Source organism: Canis aureus, chromosome 12 (genome assembly GCF_053574225.1).
Source record: "Canis aureus isolate CA01 chromosome 12, VMU_Caureus_v.1.0, whole genome shotgun sequence".
NCBI classification, from domain to species: domain Eukaryota; kingdom Metazoa; phylum Chordata; class Mammalia; order Carnivora; family Canidae; genus Canis; species Canis aureus.
In genome coordinates this window covers 8,126,339-8,146,278 of record NC_135622.1, presented here as the reverse complement: position 1 = coordinate 8,146,278, position 19,940 = coordinate 8,126,339, and the positions used below count along the sequence as shown (strand labels likewise).

At 48.9% G+C, this 19,940-nt stretch overlaps 1 protein-coding gene across 2 annotated transcripts in view; it reads right to left on the bottom strand.

Annotated features, from left to right (window-relative positions):
* Window positions 1–12,386: 12,386 nt before the first annotated feature.
* Window positions 12,387–19,940, bottom strand: part of ZNF697 (zinc finger protein 697) — a 30,539-nt gene continuing 22,985 nt past the window's right edge. For both annotated transcript variants that reach the window (XM_077842644.1, XM_077842645.1), the window contains exons 2-3: window positions 18,569–18,848; window positions 12,387–17,173 (exon numbers count right to left, since the gene is read on the bottom strand). In XM_077842644.1, the coding sequence (XP_077698770.1) occupies window positions 15,738–17,173; window positions 18,569–18,812 (1,680 nt within the window). In that variant the 5' untranslated portion in view covers window positions 18,813–18,848 and the 3' untranslated portion in view covers window positions 12,387–15,737. The remainder of the gene's footprint in view (window positions 17,174–18,568; window positions 18,849–19,940) is intronic.

Below are 19,940 nucleotides of genomic sequence, written 5' to 3'. Positions count from 1 at the left end.
TCTGGAGGATGCTGTGGTTGATGTGAACACATACCTTCCTCCTTTCCCCATCCAGTTCTAGGAATCATTATTTCCTATTTAGAAAAGCAGTGTGGAATGGAGGTGGACAGAAGTGTCTGGAAAGGGGATCACGACTAAGCACCTGCTATGTTTCAGGCAAATATCACTTCATTTAACCCTCTCCAGAAACCTCTGAGGTAGGGATTATCACTGCCTTTTATTGATAGGAAACTTGATCATCAGTTGCCACTAACTGCTAAGTGACCAGGACATTTAGCCCAGGTAGACTGAATTGAAAGCCCCTATCCTTGCACCGAATCTTGCAGCTGGAACTGCCTAAATTTACAACACAATGGGGGTGGGACAGAGGGGTTTGTCAGCAGTGCAAGACAGCACCAGCGTGTGGTGGTGTGCTGCTCCTTGGGAGAGCCTGGGTCACCTCCTTCTGGGTCACCTCCAGCCCTGTGCCGGAGACTCCCTAGGACCCAGGAGAACCCCTGAGGGGCATCTGGGAGGGTCTGCAAGCCCTTGCAAGATGACCTGGGCAGGGGAAGGAGATGCAGAGATGTAACCAGCCTTTACTGCCAAAGCCAGGGTCCTTAAAAGGACCCTGGGACACACCTGGGCCACCCTGGCAATCCACAGCCTGTATTTAACCTTTCAAAACACACAATGAAACCACACCATGGAAAGTAAAGGGGACAAGTATGAACCCCCCTAAAACTTTGGCTCCTACCCAGTGCAAGAGGTAAAGGTCTACTACCCCACACCTTCAGAATCAACTCCTCCCTACTCTTTCCTCCTCTCCCCAACTCTCCCTGACACTGCCTGCTGGGATGAAGCTTTATCCCTCTATTTCCTTAGCCTCTGTCCTTTCCTTTCCCCTTCATCATTGGCCTGTGGTCCTTCTCTGTCCCCCTCAGGAGAGGAGGTCAACCGAGGCAGGTTTAGGGACTTAAAGGATGACATAGTCATCAACTGAACAAAGGACCAAAAAGAGTCAAAAGAAACAGTGCCAGGGCTGGCAAAGACTGTGTGGCCTGAAGTGGGTGAGGAGGTGGTAGTGGGGCTCAGAGTGTGGGAGGTGATAGCTGTCTGTCTCCAGACCAGGCTATTGCCTGCCTTTATGAACCTGAGCCATGGCCAGAGTCACACCTAACATTCCCATGGCTTCTTTCTCACCCAGTTCAAATTGAACTGAATTATGAATTCAGTTCAATTTGATTCCCACAAAGGAGATATTTAGGCTTTCATTCTAAGGAGAAAGGGGGAAAGAAAACATTCCCCTCCCCTTCCCTCCCCCTGTCCTTCTGTCTCCTTTTTCTCCTTTCCCTCCCCTTCCTCTCCCTTCCTTCCTCTCCCTCCCACTTCCCTCTCCCATCCCGCTCTTCCCCTTCCCTCCTCTCCTCCTTTCCTTTGCCCTCCCCTCTCCCTTTACCCCTTTCTCCTCCCTTTTCTCTCCTGCCCCCCCCCCCCCCCCCCCCCCCCCCCCCCGCTCCCAGGTGCAGCACAGAGTCCAGTGAATGAGTGAATGAAAGAAAGAAAGAAAGAAAGCACATGTAAGTGCTCAGCCATCCGGTAAGCCATAAGGGTGAGTCCAGGGAATGGAGCTCACCTGATGCTGGGGGTGGGGGGGACACCACAGAGCAGGGGGGCCTCAGCTAGGCCTTTAAGGGCAGAAGGGCGTTGAGTTGGAAAGTGAGGTGGTCCAGGCAGGTGAGGGATCTGAGCAGTGGTGGGAAGGAGAGGGTGAAGTGTGGAGGTGAGAGAGAAGGAGGCTGAAGGGGAGTGAGGAGACTGGCCTGTCAGGAGGGAAGGATTTACCCGAGGGGGGATTAGATAGCCTAGGGTGTCAAATGGGACAATGAGGCTGGCCTCAGGGCCAAGGTGGAAGTGGAGCAGGCAGGCAGGTGAATGGCTGAGTGAAGGGCCCCCAGAAAGGTGGCAGGAGGCCTGAAGGGTTGAGAAGGGGTGAGGTGGACAGGAAGGCCAGCAGGACCAGCTGTTTTAGAAACCCAGAGATCTTGCCTTTCACCCTGCATACAGAATTCTCAATTTCTTTATCAACATACAGACGAAAAGCAATAACACAAACGGGCCTCACAATTTTCCCTCTCATTGGGAAGTCAAAATATCCAAGAAAGAGCTGAAGTAGGAGACAAGGGCAACATACCTCTGGGGTAAGGATGGGCTTCCTCACCCGGGGCATCCTGACAGCTCCAGGCAGCCTGGCCCATCCTGAAGTTGATGAAGTTATCGGGGCAGGTCATAGAAGTGATGTAACCATCGATTGACCCTCAAGCTGGGCCAGGGCTCTCCAAGGCCTCTAATCCCCTCCCCTGTCCTTGGAATGCGGGCCCTGCTTACCTTTCCCATTCCCAGAGGCTGCTCCAAAGGACTCAGCCTTGAGATAATGATGTAGTCTTGAGAATACCTGCATGGTATATGTGACCCAACCCAGTGAAGGCCTCTTTATAAACTTTTAAGAACTGGCAGGGAGGTGCAAGGATCCATTCCTCTTGGAACCACCCAAGACAAGCCTTATAAGTAGGTTCCCTTTGCTTATTACAACTGTCACCTACTAACCGGAGTGGCCTCTTGGGTCTCTCCCTGCCCTCCCATGGTAGGAACTGGTTTCAGATTATACTCTGACACCCAGGAAGCTCACTTGAGGATGGTGAGCCAATCTGTATCACAGTTCATGTGAATATTCATGCTTTTTCCTGAAGATATTTCAATGTGTGCAATTACCAAGTGCTGGGCCAGATCCTCCAGGGCGAGGGTGTTATGTAACATATGATATTACTTTATTAAAATCTAAAAGAAATCTGAACTTCAAAACACATCTACCCTTTGAGTTTTGAACAAAAGATCATGGACCGCTGGTGGCAGAATGATGTGCCAGGTATTGCTTTACACACTTTATAGAATAATCCTTGGACACTCAAGAGCAGGTACTCCTATTACCCTAATTTGACATCTGAGGAAATGGAAATACAGAGAAGAATTTACTCGCGGTCATCCAGCGAGTTAGTGGTTCAGATCTAGGAATAAAAGAAGCTTTTTGACTTCAAGGGGCCTGCATGAAGATGTCAAACTCATACACCTGCGGGAGCCAGTCACTTGTGTTATAAGTGAGACGGGCTAGAGCCCAGAGGCCTTGGGGAGTGGTGGAGACTGTGGTGTGCAAGACACCACACTCTGCTCCTGGGAGGCAGCAGCTGCAGAGCCCTGGCTGATTCAAGCCTGGGATGCACCCCGAGTCACCAGATCTTTTGACTCCCAAGGAAACCAAAACCTTCCTGAATTTATGTGAATTCTCTTGATTGCTAAATATTGGCACCTAACTCTAAATTTTGAAAACAGTGTGAAGATCAGCTCTGGGAATGTGTGGGCTAGTGCTGGAATCATATGTGTAATATTTTATCTCTTAAAAGAGTGGGTAGCACAAGGTGCTCATTGTTGGTGATAGGTCCTGAGTATATATTACAGTATATTCTGTACTTTTCTGTATGTTTGATGTTGGTTGTAATTTTTTGAATAAATTAATTTTGTTTTTTTTTTTAAGATTTTATTTATTCATGAGAGACACAGAGAGAGACAGAGACACAGGCAGAGAGAGAAGCAGACTCCATGCCGGGAGCCCAACGTGGGACTCAATCCCGGGATTCCAGGATCATGCCCTGAGCCAAAGGCAGATGTTCAACCCCTGAGCCACCCAGGCATCCCTAATTTTGATTTTTTAAAAAAAGAGTGAAAACTAATGAAAAAGGTCTGTGGGCTAGATCCCACAACTAAGGCTTCCAGTGTTCCATCTTTGTTCCCAGGCTAGTGGGGGTGGTAAAATGTGAGACCTGGCAGGCACAATATACAGTAAAGTGTACAAAGGCCATTAGAAAGGCAGTGTGCCTCTGGAGGATCCCATCAGGGTAGGAGACTCAATAAAGCATTTGCATTTGGGCTGAATATTGAAAGATGGGTAGGATTTCAACAGGTTGAAATGGGAGGCAATGTATGACCCCACCAGGAAGAGGTGAGGAAGTCGGTGAAGATGGAGAGGTGGGAAAGGGGGAGTCCTTTTCAGGCAGTGTAGACAGACCAGAGAGCATAGATGCAGGGGAGAATGGAAGACACATCTGGAAAGATACGATGGAAAAAGACCAGGGTCACCTTGGGTCACCTCTAGGAGATACTTTGCCTCCTTCCTTCTTTCCCCTCAGAGCACAAGTTCAGTTCCCCTTCTAAAGAAGGTTTAACATTTAGCTAATTTACAAATGTAATATATCCCACCTTCCATGGAAAATTATCCTGGACAAAGAGCATGTCTCCATGACCCCACTAGCAATGAATATTAAGAGTCAGGCTGAAGAACTTGGAAATTATTCAATGTGCACTGTGAAACCTGTCCCTGGAAGATTACTTTGGCACCAGTATGTAGGATGGATTAGAAGAGATTAAGAAGATACTTCAAGAACCTCAGCAAGAAATAAAGGCTTGATTTATGTAGTGTTAACACAATGGGATGCAAAGGGCAACTGGGGCTAGCCTGAGGCAGAATGGATACTATGAGTAGGGTCACAGCACCCCGATGCACCTACTCTCTCAAGCCAGAAACCTGGAAGTCCTTTGTCCACTCTCCCTCCAGCCTATCAACCCGTTCTATCCACTTCACCTCCAAAGTGCCTGGTGAGTGTGACACAGCCTGATTCAGGCTGTCTTTGTCTCTTGCCAGGCCCTCCCTGCCTCAGAGAATCACCCATGAAATCTTCTCTCATCCTTGTTGCCAGAATTGTCCACCCAACATCTAATCTGACCAGGTCATCCCCTACCTAAAAACTATCCAGGACCCTTAGGATAGCCCTGAGTATCTTAGAATAACAGATAAAGCCCTTCAAGGTCTAGCCCCTGCCTGTCCACCTCTCTGGACTAAATTGTCACCAATTCCTGCCCTATCTCCAGATTCCCCAACCTTAGGCTCTAATGATAGGCCAGGGTTTGGTACTTCCTGCAAACATTATGCTTTTATGTATTCCTGTGCTAAAGTAGTGTCCCTCCTGCCCAGACCTTGTCCATCGCTCCTGCCAGCACACCCTTCCCAAGTATTTATTCACCATCCAAAGCTTCCATTTTAACATCTGTGCCCCTTGCGCCTATCTAAATGCAAGTAACTATTTATACTCTGCCCTCCTCCACAATACTGTCTTTGAGGGCAGCAACTCACCATTTCATCTCTGTGTCCCTAGCACCTGGGCCTGTGCCTGACACAAAGCAGGCACACAGATGGACAGTGGACTGACAAGTGGATGGATGAGTGGTTGAGTGGATAGACGGATTGATGGATAGATAGGCAGACAAAATACAAACAAACTGAATTGCTGAGATGGGGAGGGAAGGGAATCAGGGAAGCAGAAGAAATAATTTAAAGATAATGTCAAAAAATCAATGAACCTGAAGAAGCCGGGAGTGTGAGGAAGAAAGAGGAGTGGTCCATCTGCACTGTATGAAGAGTAAGTGAAAGAAATGGGAGAGTGAAAGACATTTATGAAGGCAGAACATAACTGGTAAGATTTTTAAAGAGACTGGAAATCAGATGTACAATATGAAACAGTGTAATGCCCAGAGAGTTTTTATACTACAAAAATAAGGACATTTTATTTTTAAAAACTGAATTCAGAAGAAAATCTCATCAGAAAGGAAAGAAAGAAAGAAAGAAAGAAAGAAAGAAAGAAAGAAAGAAAGAAAGAAAGAAAGAAGAAAGAAAGAAAGAAAGAAGAGAGAAAAGAGAAGGAGGAGGAGGAGGAGAAGAAGAAAATCTTCCATTCCTTAAGTGATTAAAGTGGTGACTTAACAGTGCTTCTTGGGATCCCTGGGTGGCGCAGCGGTTTGGCGCCTGCCTTTGGCCCAGGGCGCGATCCTGGAGACCGGGGATGGAATCCCACGTTGGGCTCCCGGTGCATGGAGCCTGCTTCTCCCTCGGCCTGTGTCTCTGCCTCTCTCTCTCTCTGTGACTATCATAAATAAATAAAAATTAAAAAAAAAAAAAAGATTTAAAACAGTGCTTCTTAAAGCATCAAGGGACTCTGAAGGAAGTTTGCAGGGAGTCATCCTTTATCATGGGATCCCACACAAGGTTAAGGAGCAGGGACAGGAGCTGGAGTTTCGAGGCATGAAAGAGGTTCATTATGATGGAGTGGAGGCGGGGAGGACTAACAAAAAGTGGGTTGGCCACTCTCTCCCCAGGGGCAGGGGATCCTGGGGTCAATTGCAAACTTTGGAACAGTCACCAGTCTGTTCTAGAAATCTGAAGCTCCCCGCTAATTAAGAGTGCAGTCTTTCCTTGAGAAACGGAAGAACCTACACAAGCAAAGTCAGCCTTTCTTCCAAAATAGGTGTTGGCGACAGTGGGTGAGCACGTGGGCTGCTGGCCCTGTCATCATCTTAGCATGGACCCTGGCCTTATTGAGGTAGGAATGAGGTAGGAATATCCTTTTCATGCACCAGGATCTAAATTCTCCTTGCACCAGCTGGAGTCTGTAACGTCACTAGTTCAATTATGAGCAGGGTGGCTTCAAGGGCATGTGGCTTGTGTAGTTACAAGGGCCCTATGCGTAGCTTACCCTCCGCCATGGGGCCCCACATTTGATTTTGCACCAAGCCTTGGAAATTAAACAGCTAGTCCTCATTATGAGAATTTATTTCATCAGTAGACAGAACAACTCCCTCCTAATCAACAGGTCAACAGGGGAGGTTCCTTGTTCCCTCCAGGACCCATCAAAGTGTTTGTGGAGTTCAAATTCTAGAGCTAAAATAGACTCTAGAGACTCCAGCTTTTAGCTAAGGGCTCCTTCCCTTCCTCATTTCACAACTGAGGAAACTGAGGTGACTTTCACAAGGTCACCAATAAATCAGGAGCAGAGCCAGGCTAGAGTGCAGACCTCTCACTCCACCACTCAAGAACACACTAGAATCCCCATGGTAAGGAAAAGAGGGAAGTTTACAGCAGGGGCACCCGGAGCCAGGCAACATAGAGTTTGAGAAGCACAGCACATCCAGGGTGGGGGGATTTTTTTGTAGCTTCTGACACATCTTAAACCCCCACCTGAACACACTCCAGCCGCACCACACTTCCTCCATGGCCGCTCCTGCCTGCAACACATTCCTGTTTCCTGGCACCCTTCCCACAGCCAACTTGTCTTCATGCTTTAGTCTGTACCTCCCCTAGAAGGTCTCCAGTCTTCCAGGGAGGGTGAAGTGCGTCTCTCCACTAGGCACCTGGCACAGTCCAGGTGGTTGGTTATTAACTTGTCTGTCTCCCTAACTGGACTGTGGACTCTGGAAGGCACCACGAGGCCCCTCTGCTGACAACCTGCACACAGCTGTATTCCCACATCTGGCCCAGAGCAAGCACTCAGTCGATATTTAAGAAGTGAGGAAGGGAGATGATGTTCTTAAAGAGATTCTGGGAGCGCCTGGGTGGCTCAGTGGGTTAAGCAGCTGGCTCTTGATTTTTGGCTATGATCATGCTCTCAGGGTCCTGGGATTGAGTCCCACATCTGGCTCTGTGCTCAGTGGGGAGGCTGTTTGGGATTCTCTCTCCCTCTCCCTCTTGCCCTCCTCCTGTTCACACACTCTCTCTGTCTCTCTAAAATAAATAAATAAATCTGAAAAGAAAAAGAAAAGAGAAGAGAAAAGAAAAAAGAAAAGGAAGACTGGACCAGAATAAATGGAATTGTAGGGAGCAGAATAGAGGTTGTCCAAGTACGAGGTCTCCTAAGCAAGGCAAGGCTAGACTCTAAACCCACCTGTAACTGGTAGCCTTGTATTTGCTGCCCTGAGCTTGGCCTGAGAACACGACGCTCGGACTGAGTAGCAGAGGCACAGTCTCCTGGAGACCGAGAAGGTACAGAGCCAGGAGGTTGCCCTCCCAACGTATTTGCTAAAGAAAAAAAAAAAAAATAGAGGTAAAAGAGAACATTTGGAAAGAGGGCAGAGGGCAGGGGGCAGAGGGCAGGCTTAACCCACACACTAGTTGACTGAGCCTTCTGTGGACCTACACAGCCCTCCTCAGCTGCTGGAATGCTGGTCTTGCAGGAGCAGACACATGCAGGCTCTTCCCAGGACAGAGCAAGGGAGGGCTAGGCAGCGGGAAGACGAGGGCAAAAGACAAGAGACTATTATCTCTCTCTCTCTCTTTTTCTTTTATTCTCTCTCTTTAGAAGCTTCCATTTCTGCAAAGAAGAGTTAACACCTGGTTCTCTTTCAGTTTGGCCCTTTTCAACATTGTGCAACTCTCTTTACTCTCCTGGACCTGTTTCTTTACCTGCCATTTCTGTGGCCCATTTCTAAGGTCCATCGCAATGACACTGGGCAACCGTAAGGGGTCGCACCACCTCTGGCCCCACTATCCTTGTGCAGTTAACCTTCACCATAACACCGTCCTCCAGGTATGCATTTCTCTGTGCAAAGCCAAAGCTGACAGAATGGCTCCCTAGCCCTGCCCCAGCTCTGCTGCCGTCTGGCTCTTCGCCTGTACAGGGCACAATATCTCTCCCAGCTGTGGACGACCAAGGCCAGACCAAGCAGGAGCCCTCCTGGGCAGTCCAGGAACCGCTGAGCCACAGGACCTAATGCAGACTTTGAAAAACTTTCCTGTCATTCTTGTGCTGAGCTATGGATGTTTCCAAGTAGGTTTTAAGCTCTCTGGCCACCACTAGACACTAGAGTGGGGAGAGTCCATAGAGATCGTGTTGCTTGAGGAGGAAAACAGACGCAGAGAAATCTGAGCCTTGTTCAAGACCACAGCCAGTGAATGTCAGTGTTCTGTCCCGCACTTGTCCCTCAAAGGACGGTAGGATCGGTCCCTCCATTCTTCTTCTGTCCCCAGGAAAGGAGTGAAGGCCACTGTCTCCCATCCCCTCATCCCCCTGCCTCAGGAGCTGGAAATCTGAGAGGATGCAGTCCTGCATGCAAGCAACTGCTTTTCTCCTCCTTCTAGACTCCCAGGAGCTAGGAAATGAGACAACCACGCTGCAACTGTCTTATTTCCTAACATTTGTACAGCCCCTAAACCTTCATATTTGTGATTTTGCTTGATCTCCCCACACCTCACACCTGCATCCTTCCACTGGACAGACATGGTCAAGATCAAGTCCACCTGTGGTGCCCAGCCTAGACCGCCACAATGTTAAGCAGCAGCTGTCTCAGTCCAGCAGCCTTCTGACTATGAAGTCATGTCCATGACCCCTACTGTATCCATTGACACTAAACCAGACAGGAGTAGAGACACTTCAGTGGAAGCCTGGAGGTGGTCCTTGTGTATCAAAGTTCCGGCTTTACGCAGGCACCTGCTAACACTAGACCTGAAAGAAATGTCTGGCCAGGTCCCTTAGCGTCCCTTTCCTTCACTAGCCTCTCCAAGGTCACACTGCCTCTTTCCTCCACCCACCAGAGTCAGATAAAATGGACACTGCCTGATTTGTAGCTGCAGTGACCCTGTCACTAGTCTTCAGCAGAAAGTCTGCTTTACCCTGAGCCTTTGCCGGAGGCACCATCTTACCCAGGTATTAACTCCTGATTGCCTTGGTATCATGAAGTTCTTAATTCCCCCACTAGGAGCCAAATCCCAAAAGTCACACTTCGAGTTTGCAAAATAATTCACCGTAAGGAAGCTGGGGTTGATGTTAGGCAGAGAACAAAACCAGTCTTCCCCTTCTCTGTTCTGGAGCACTAGAACACGTGAGCCTCTCCCACTCATACCTATAGCCCCAGCATCAAGCACCACTCCCAGCACATGGGCACTCAGCCTGATCTCGGGGTCTCTGCTTTTAACGAGCCACAGCCTCCGGGTACCGGGGAGGCCTCCCACACACAGGAAATGTGTCCGGGACCTCATGGGAACATCTCTGCACAAGAACCACTCCAGACCTCATGGGTCAGGGAAGGCATCTCAGGGGAGCTGCTTCTGTGAATAAATGATGACATCAAACTACTTCCAGGGAATCCCCAGTTTCCAGCAACTGGTGAGGCCCGGGACCGTTGAGTCCTTTCACTTAGCACAAAATCTCTACAAATATAGATGTGCGGAGGCCAGCTTGAGAACTGCACACACACTGATACCTTTTTTAAGCTTTCCTAAGCACATGGGGGCTTGGTACAGGAAACATCTTACCACCCAACTCTTTGGTTTCCAGAACTCAGCATCTATGGTTGCTGTGATGAGGCCGGTCACCTGGTGGATGCAGACAAGTCTGGGAACAGTCATCTGGGTCCCAGTGGGAAATTGAAAACCACTGGAACGGGCTTTGGGTGAGCAGAGGAGGCCTTGAAAACACAGGCGGGCAGCAAGGAACTGAAATCTGCAGACACTTGAGGCTCTGACAAGGAGAGAGAAGAGCCCAACGCTAGTCTGTTCAAGCTGGAGACCCAATGGGTGAGCTCCTCCTTTTTTCCTCCAGGAGCAAAATTCAGGAAACAACTCTATTGCCAAGGGCAGCTCAGAAAAGGAGTAATGCATGGAATTTTGCTTTGTTAAGTGAACTGAGACAGAATGAAGATCAGAAAGAAGGGAAGGCAGGCAGTCTATGACCCGCAAAGATAAAGAGAGGCCAGCAGCAGCCAGTGACGCCCATCGGGCATTATCTGATGAAGGGCGAATACAGGCACTTCTCCTGGCCCTGATTATCTATGTGGGGAAGATGTACGTGAAAGGCAGGCCTAGCAGGAGTGGACAGGCAGCAAAGCCTGCTGCATATGACAATGCCCTTTGCCTCCGTACTCCCTGATAGAGGAGAGGATGTGAGGCTCATCAGCTTTACTTACTGCAATCCCCAAGAAAGCAAGCCTGATGGATTCTATAGACTTTTCAATCCTAGTTACACATTAAAGTTGCCTAGGAGGTCTATGTAAAATTATAGGTACTTGGACTTCACCCCAGATCAGCCAGCCAATGTCTGGAACAATTTTCTGGTTGTTGTCAGGTTTGCTGTTGCTGTTGTTTTAGGGACAGGAAGGGATAGAGGGAAAGGGAGAGAGAAAATCCTATGTAGGTTCTACTCCCAGCGCAGAGCCAATGTGGGGCTCTATCTCACCACCCTGATATAGTGACCTAAGCTGAAATCAAGAGTTGGACACTTAACTGCCCTGGTGCCCTGAGGGAGTTGTTTTGTTTTGTTTTGTTGTTTTTTGGGTTTTTTTGGAGGGGAGGGGTTGTTTTTAAAGCTCTCCAGGTAATTCTACTCTGTAGGTAAGATTAAATTACAAAATCTTGATCTTAAACTAATTCAGCCCAAAGAATTCCAAGTTGACCAGATACATCTTCGTCACCTCAACTCGGGCAGAGCCCTGCTCTAACAGCAAGTTCAGCTCAGCATCCCTTCCCAGCAGAGCCCAGAAGTCCAGGTTCACTACTATGTCCCCACAGAGCACTGAACAAATGCTTCAAATACTTGGTTTAACAGTTTTCCTAGGGACCAGGAACTAGACTGGTGGTTGCTTTAAACCAGAATAGTCAGGCTTAGGGAAGAATGTTGTAATCCCACAACTGGGTGCCTACTTCCACGACCTGGCCCTGCCAGGCAGGAAAGGGCTGGTGGATATTCACGAAGGGAGGTAGTTGTGATCATTACAAGAAAACAAAGTGCTTTTCATGCTTTGTGTTTTCTATTTCTTGTGAATCTGAATCCCTTCCTTACAAACTGCTATCTTGTTTCTACGAGGTGGGGCAGAGACCAGCTAAAAAGTATTTTAAGTAAAAGGCCAGTCTAGCTGATAAGTTCCATTCAATGTTATCAGTAGCTGTTAAGTTACATTTCTGAGAGCTGAGGGAAATAAAATGCTTTGTTATGTGATTCAGGAATATATCTTTTTAAAATAGATTTAATGCCTCCCTTCCCCATATCAACTTTCCCCTGCCTGCTATCAAAATGCCCCACAGACTCATATAAGGTTCATATAAGGAATGAAGAAATCAATACGAGTGGCATAGCATTAACACATTCCCAACATCCTAAAGCTACATTCCTGCAGAAGTACTGGTTAAAATGGGCAAAGTTATTTAGATACTAGCCAGTTCCAGGATGATCTAGAATCCACCTGAACATTTTTAACACAGGAGTCAGCAAATGTTGTTTGCAGAGATCCAGAGAGTAAATATCTTAGGACTGTGGGCCATATAACCTCTATCACAAAGACTCAGCCTTGCTGTTGCAGAGCAAAAGCAGCCACAGACAATATGTAAGTAAGGTTGTATGGATATGACTGTAATCCAAACATTTTACTTGCAAAAAGAGACAGGTTAGATTAGGTAGTTTGCTGACCCCTGTTCTACGAGACAATAGCTTCCATATACTGATCCCAGTGATATTAAATGGATGACAAAGAAGAAAGAATAACATGGAAAAAGACTGATATGGATTTAATGACAAATATTCCATGGTTGCTGAACATTAGAACGCTGTCCAAGGAACCATCATTAAATAAAACAATCTGAAAATAAGGCAATTCTCACATATACAAGTACACACACAAAACCTGTTACTTTTAAAACCATTAAATTATTCACTATTTTAACAAACAGCTGTAAAATAATATTACAGTGAAGGAAAATGTGCACAAACTTCAGAAACACAGTTCGGATTGTCTATGAACACAGGTTCTTAGTCCGTATTTTTCACACATGTACAGCCTCTTGATCCTGAAGAGACCACATGGCTCAAGGGGTTAACTTCTCATCTTCTCTTTCCAACTCAGAGCTCAAGATTTAATCAAGCCATTTAACCTACCGAAACTGCTCCAGGTTTTGCTAAGGAAAGAGCAGCCTGCACCTGACCAAATTCCCCAGGAAACAAATGATACACTTGCCTCCACCATCATTAATGAGCTGATGGATGGAATCTTCAAATGAACATTTTGAAGGGTGAACCACGGTTAATAGAGTTTGCTGAAAAAAAAAAAAACCCTATTACTCTCAAACTAGATATAAGAAATGACCTCCTGACTGCATTTAAATTCACTTAATGCAGCTATGTTCCCTGAAGAATTGTAAGAAAAATGGAATCACATTTTAAATGCACCATGAGAGTGGGGGTGTTGGTGGTTGGACTGTTTTCTTCTGCTAAGGGATTTGCTCATAAAAGGGATACTGAGGTGGTGGCTGACTCTCTTATCTCTCGTACTTGAAAGAAGAGAGGTCAATGAAATCCAAAGATTTCCACTGCCACCAAATTATTCTATATAAGCTTCAATCCCCTTCCCCTGCTGAACTATCTCTTGAAAGCTGCCCATATGTAACATAGCTGATGCAGATGAGACTGTACAACAGAGTACAATGACAGCAAAAGGCCACATAACCCATAAAGTGGATAATTAATCCATGAACAATCAAAAGTTGGATGAGATTTCATAGGCACAGACTGGAGAGAACTTAAAACGGCTGGAAGAGGTAGATGTGCGTAACAAAAAAAAAAAAACAAAAAAACACAAAGGAATAAGATTACCTACAAACTGGTTATATTATTTTCAAAAGAGTCCTAAATACTTAGTATTCAGAGGAAAGAGAATAAATAATGGACGTTTACTTTGTTCATATTACTCAACTAAAAGAAAATAATTAGTATCTTGCAAAATTATCTATCTTTTGAAAATCTATTTGCATTTGCAAATAATAATAAACTGATTAAGAGGGCAAGATCAACAGGCTATATTATACAAGCCCAGAATTCTCGGGATTTTTTTTGAAGGTGTTTTTATAAGGACAAAAACATGCTTTCCTACAGTCCCCAAAGAGGTTCTTTGCTAAAATACAACTGATCAAGTATAAATTACCAGCATCCACAGAAAAAGTTTGCTAGAACTATAAAAACAATCTTGCAGTTTTTCTTCTTTTCCTTCGAATGTGTCCAACAGTTTGTGAAGATGCTTCCATGAAAAGTACAGAGCAACTAACAATCACTAGTGAAGGAAACAAGACTGCTTTCCACAACTCTAACTTCTAAAGGCTAACCTAGGGGAGGGATTTTCAGCATAGGTGACTGAAACCTGTACAAGAGTCGTCTAACTACAGCCCCCTACTAGACAGAACAAACCTAAGACACCCTAAATACATGACAAAGACCAGCTTTGTCAACAAGGACATCTTTGGCCTTTCTAGACTAGCCTTAAGTTTTCCATGAAGCATTAGAATCTTCAGTGTCTTTATTATATAAATCATGACAGGTAAGTCTTTCTAGCAGCTGAGCTGGAGAGCACAAAAGGTCAGACCGTACCTATCCACACGGTCATCTGCCTCTCTTCAAGAACAGCCTACTGTACTCCTGTCCCCAAGTCTTCCCTATGATAGGGGTCATAATACTGATCTAACTTCACAAAGACGTGAGAAACAACTAACAATCATTAAAAATCATAAAGCACTTTACAAATATAAAAGTGCTATTTTGGCATTTATAGAACAACCAGAAAACATTCATTGCTTGTGCTATTTGGCAATTTTGCACTTACACCTCTCCCTGCTCGTGCCTTCCTTGTGCAAAGCCTTGAGCTTTCTACTGTGCCTCCCCATGTAAGTAAAAGACATTTATTTCTACTCAGACCAAAAGTCCATTACAACGTGGATGACAGTGGCTGTTTGACGATCTCCCGATCTCCCCCGTTACTACCAAGGGGGAGGGGTGCACTGGATACAGAGTGAAGGCAGATGAGACAAAGAAGCCTTGTACCCCAACATGTGAACATTTGCTCTCCTGGATTTCTCACATAAGGCTGGCTAAACTCTGAGCTAGTTGACTTTTGTAGCAGGTCACTGGGGCAACCGTTGCTGATCTGAGATTCACTGGAAACAAGCATCATGCTGGTCTGGGAAAGCGAAAAGTCACACATAGCTAGGATTGTTTCATTTCCCTGCACTTAGAAGATCACAAGGGAGACCCGAAATACTGGGCTTGGCACACCCCTAACACCTGACATCCACATAGACCACCCTTCATCCAGCATGAAGCTAGACTACTTTAAAGGAAGTAGCAAAGAACCAGGGGGCAGGACCAAGATTTCCCAGGTGACCTTAAAACTAGTTATGAATGAGTGTCTAAACTTCAATTTTGCCCTTGAGATCAGTGTGTAAGCTTTCATGCCCAGTTTCCCCTGGATGCCTCAAAATAGCAGCGAACTGTGGCTCAGAGAAAGGAAGGGAAGAATATACAAAATATCCTCTCCAATAGGATGGACAAGGTTCCTCTACTTTTCATGAGACTGCAGCCGATGTGGGGGGGGGGGGCAGGGCGAACAGTGGCTTACCAGTTGATGAGACCAGGACTGAATTATTCATACCTGCCCTGTAACCACGTCCTCCCCTTCCCCGATTCCCACAGGCCCTCAGAGCCCCACTACTCTATCGCCTGCCATCCTGTTCACTCCCCTATGCCCCCAACTCCCCTTCTTCAAGGTCCTCAAAATGCCTGCACTCCCACCGGCTCCTCACGCCCTGCTGTGCCTATTTGAAGAAGTCCCCGCTCAAGCACGTGTCCCAAGCATGCATGTCCTCGTTGGGGAGGAGGCAGGCAAATGATCACATCCCTAAAGAGCAACACTTACGCCACCCTCCCCTTCAAGACCCCCTAACACCAAGAGACTCCCCGGCTACTCAGATTGTCCCTCCCGCCCCACACCCATTTCCTTCTACACAGTCTAGTCCCAGGACGTCTACTCCCCCACATGCTCCCCGAGGGCAGCCACCCAGCGGCCCAGCCCTAGCACAGGTGCAGCTTCTGGTGCTGCGCAAGGTGCGTTTTGTAGCGGAAGCCCTTGCCACAGCCCGTGCACTTGTGCGGCTTGTTGCCGGTGTGGATGCGGCGGTGGCGGATCAGGTGCGAGCTCTGGATGAAGCTCTTGCCGCACTCGATGCAGGTGTAGGGCTTCTCGCCCGTGTGCGTGCGCTGGTGCTGCGTGAGCGTCGAGAAGTCGCTGAAGCGCTTCTCGCACTGGCCGCAGTGAAAGGGCTTCTCGCCGGTGTGCACGCGCAGGTGGTTCACCAGGTGCGAGTTGCGCCCGAAGCCCTTGCCGCACTCGCGGCACACGTAGGGCCGCTCGCCCGAGTGCGTGCGCTTGTGCGTGAAGAGGTGCGAGCTGACGCTGAAGGTCTCGCCGCACTCGGAGCACATGTAGGGCTTCTCGCCCGTGTGCACACGCTGGTGCTTCACCAGGTCCGAGCGCCAGCTGAAGCGCTTGCCGCACTCGCCGCAGCCGTGCGGCTTCTCGCCCGTGTGGATGCGCTGGTGGTTGGCCAGGTGCGAGCGGCGCACGAAGCCCTTGCCGCACTCGCCGCAGGCGAAGGGCCGCAGCGCCGCCGCCCCCGCGCCGCTGGCCGCCGCGTGCGCGCGCCGGTGGCTCAGCAGGTGCGAGCTGAGGCTGAAGGCCTCGCCACACTCGGGGCACGGGTAGGGCTTCTCGCCCGTGTGCAGGCGCCGGTGCTTGAGCAGGTCGGCGCGCCAGCTGAAGCTCTTGCCGCAGTCGGCGCACAGGTTGGGCCGCTCGCCCGTGTGCAGGCGCAGGTGGTTGGTCAGGTAGGTGTTGCGGCTGAAGCCCTTGCCACACTCGCCGCAGCGGAAGGGCTTCTCGCGCGCGGGCCGGGCCAGCGCGGGCCCCGCCCCGAGGCCCCCCGCCCCGCCCACGCCCACGCCCACGCCCACGCCCACCAGCCCCACCACCCCGCCGCACTCGCCCGCCAAGCCGAAGGGCTCCAGGCTGGCGGCGGCCGCGGCCTCCGCCAGGCGGTGCATGCGCTGGTGCTGCAGGAAGGCAGCGCCCGGGCTGAAGCTCTCCCCGCAGTCGGGGCAGATGGTGGGCGCGTCCATGATGCTGGCCATCAGGCTGTCGAGCTCCCCGAGGTCCACGGCCACGGGGTGGTGGAGGCGGCGGAAGCGGCGGTGGGCGGCCTTGTCGCTCCGGTGCCGGCTCCCCAGCGAGAGGTGCCGCCTCCAGGGAAGCGTGGGAGCGGGCGGCTGCGCCTCTTCGTCCGGCCGGTTCTCGCCTGCGCTCTCCTCTTCTTCCCGGGGGCTCCGGGAAAGGCTTTCCGGCTCCGACAGTCCCAGTCCCAGTCCCAGTCCCGGGAACATCGCCATCTCAGCCACGCCAGACGGGTAATCCTCGCGGAGGACAGCCCCTTCTTCCTCACTCAGCAGCCCATCTGCAACAGCAAAGGCGGCAGTGGGGGTGACTCTACTTGGTGTTCAAGGGGTGAAACCCAGAGGCAGCCAGTCTCAGTTAAGAGTGTGGAGCACAGAGTACTCCCCCCCCCCCGGTACTCTCAACCTCTGTCTCTCCAAGGCCCCCACGATTCTAGCCTCTTTTCCACCTGGTGCCTCCTGGGGAAGGCCTACAGGACACTGTGCTCTGAAGCCTGGGCGAAGCCCACTCACCTGCCCCCTTGGCTGGCCAGTTCTTCTAGCAACTATCTCGAGGTCCAAGCCCCACCCACGGTACCGAGGCTCTGCTCCACAGAGCCACCCGGAGGCCTGACAGCTTAAAATGGGCCAGGCGGGGCTTTGTGGGATCTTGGAAGAGATTAGCTCACTCTAACAGCTACCAATGCCTTTCAAGGCCCTGGCCGCAAAGACAAGACCACCTGTCCTAACCAGGTAACAGGCTGATTTTTAAAATATAATTTGTTGGGGTAGGACAACAAACCAGACACATCCCAGCTTAGGGGCTTCACTCTGCAAGTCGGGCAGGGGGACTGAGCACAGGACCTAGAGCTGGTGATCACAACTCAGAGACCATCCCAGAACACACACCTGTCTCTCTCTGGCTGCTTGATTCCAAGCAGAGGGCACTCCAGAAAGTTAAGAAAACGTGAAAGACCAGGCGCTTGTGTGCACTGCAGGGGAGAGCAGCAGGAAGTCTGGGACATGTCATGGGGGGAAGAAATGAACCTCATAGTCTTGGCCATAAGGTATTTCAGCTCTTTTCTGTCCCCAAGTCATGCACAGAGCAGTATAAAGCGATGAATGCCGGGAGATGGAACCAAGGAAGTAGGTGGAGGGCCAGCACTTCCTCTTTCCAGGTCAGGAATAGCAAGGGGTTTAGCAGAAGATTTGAGCACTTTGGGCATTATTCGCATGAACCAGGGCAGGTCACTTACCACTGAGCTTACTTATCTGCAAACAGAGATGATGACTGTAACTGTAAACATCTGGAGACTTTGTTTGCTCAGTACTATGCTAAGTCTTCACCTGCAGCAACTCATCTGAACTCCCCCAACAACCTGATGAGGTAGGTTCTGATATACGAGCTGTGTCTCCTCTTGTGTTGTTGTGGGACTGTTAATGTATAGCAGTGTTCTATATGCTGTAAAGTGCTGCGCTAGTGAGTTACCCTCTTCACCCATGCTTACCAGAAGAGCCCACTTCAGACTGGACTGAAGAAAAGGATGTTTCTCAGGCTTAAGGTGATACAGAATCCGCTTAATGGTCTCCACTAGAAGGCTCTCCCACAAAGAATGCTGAGGCTGGTTCTAACTCTAGAGGAGCTAGAAATAATTGTGAGTGGGGCAACTTCCATGAAAATGCCAGCTTTTCCTCACCTGGGCAGATGTCAGACACCAGTTCCCTCTCCTCTGGGTCCCTTCCTAGAGCTTCATCCTGTGGGTTGGAGCCCAGCTCCTGCTCTGGGTGGCCTTCTCTCTTGTCTGCATCCTGTGGATTAGAGCCCATTCCTCTTTCTTCTGGGTTCCGTTCCCTGTCTTCAGAGTTCTCAAAATCAGAGCCCATCCTTTTGTCTTCTGAGTCCTGGGCTTCATACACACCCTGTTTATTTTCTTGTTCCATCCAGGAAGAACTGGACAAGGGAGATGACCGGGACCCCTGTTCCAGACAAAACACAGATAAAGGTCAGGTCAGTTTGGCCTCATGCCCCCACCATATCTGGCCTTGATTTCCACGAAAATCAGTGGCACAGTCCAAGAAAATGTGTAGAGTTCCAAGCCTCAGATGACAAATCGCTGCTACACCCCACATTTTAAGATGCACAGAACCAAGCACAAAAGAGGCTGGTCTGGGTGGTGTGGGAACAGTGGCAACTCATTCTGAGACCACATGCCAACTCTCCCTGGATTGGATACAGTTTAATCTGCTTCCATCTCTGAAGTGGATTCTTCTATTACCATGACTTTTTAGCCTTAGTGTGGCTGTTCCCATCTTTCAGCTGAGAAAACCGTAAAGTTCAAAAAGAAGACTCCATTAGCCTTAGACTAACTTGTAAGCGGTAAGGTGGGGATTAAACCAATGAGCACCTGCTGCCTTCCTGCAAGCAATGAGTGAAAAGAACTCAAGCTTTAGCAGGTCTGCTGGGGGTGGAAGAGGATGCAGGGATCCTCTATGATAGAAGTCATCACTTTAGCCTTACTACATATTTGGCCTTACTATATCCTTTAATTGTAGGGAACCCTGAAGAGGAACGTGACCCCCACATAACTGGTAACCCCTCTGCAGAAGAGGCCAACGTGTGAATTGTAGGAAGAAAATGACCTCAGATTCCTAAACCTTTTGTAGAGGTCATATTTACATGTAAAGGCCCCTTGCCAAGACTGAGCAGTTGAGCCAAAAATAATCGACTTCTGCCATCCATCACTCTTACAGCTTAGCTCAAGGCAGCAAAGCAGATTATTGGTTAAGGATCTTGAACTAAGACTTTGAAATGTCCAGTACTCTCTGCCTCAGCAGCCCCCAAACAGGACTTACACCAATACAGCTGAGCAAGATGTTCTCTCCTTGTCTGGGAGCTTTCCCTGCCTCTGTTGAGAGGACTTTCCCCAGGGCAGCCCTGGCTCTGCAGACTCCTGCCAGCCTTACTCCAGGACTCAAGGCAAGTCAGTTCGCCTCTCATTGTCTCAGTGTCCTCCTCAGTGCCAGGAGGACAATGATACTTATTAACCCTTCTCCCAGGAAGGATGTCAG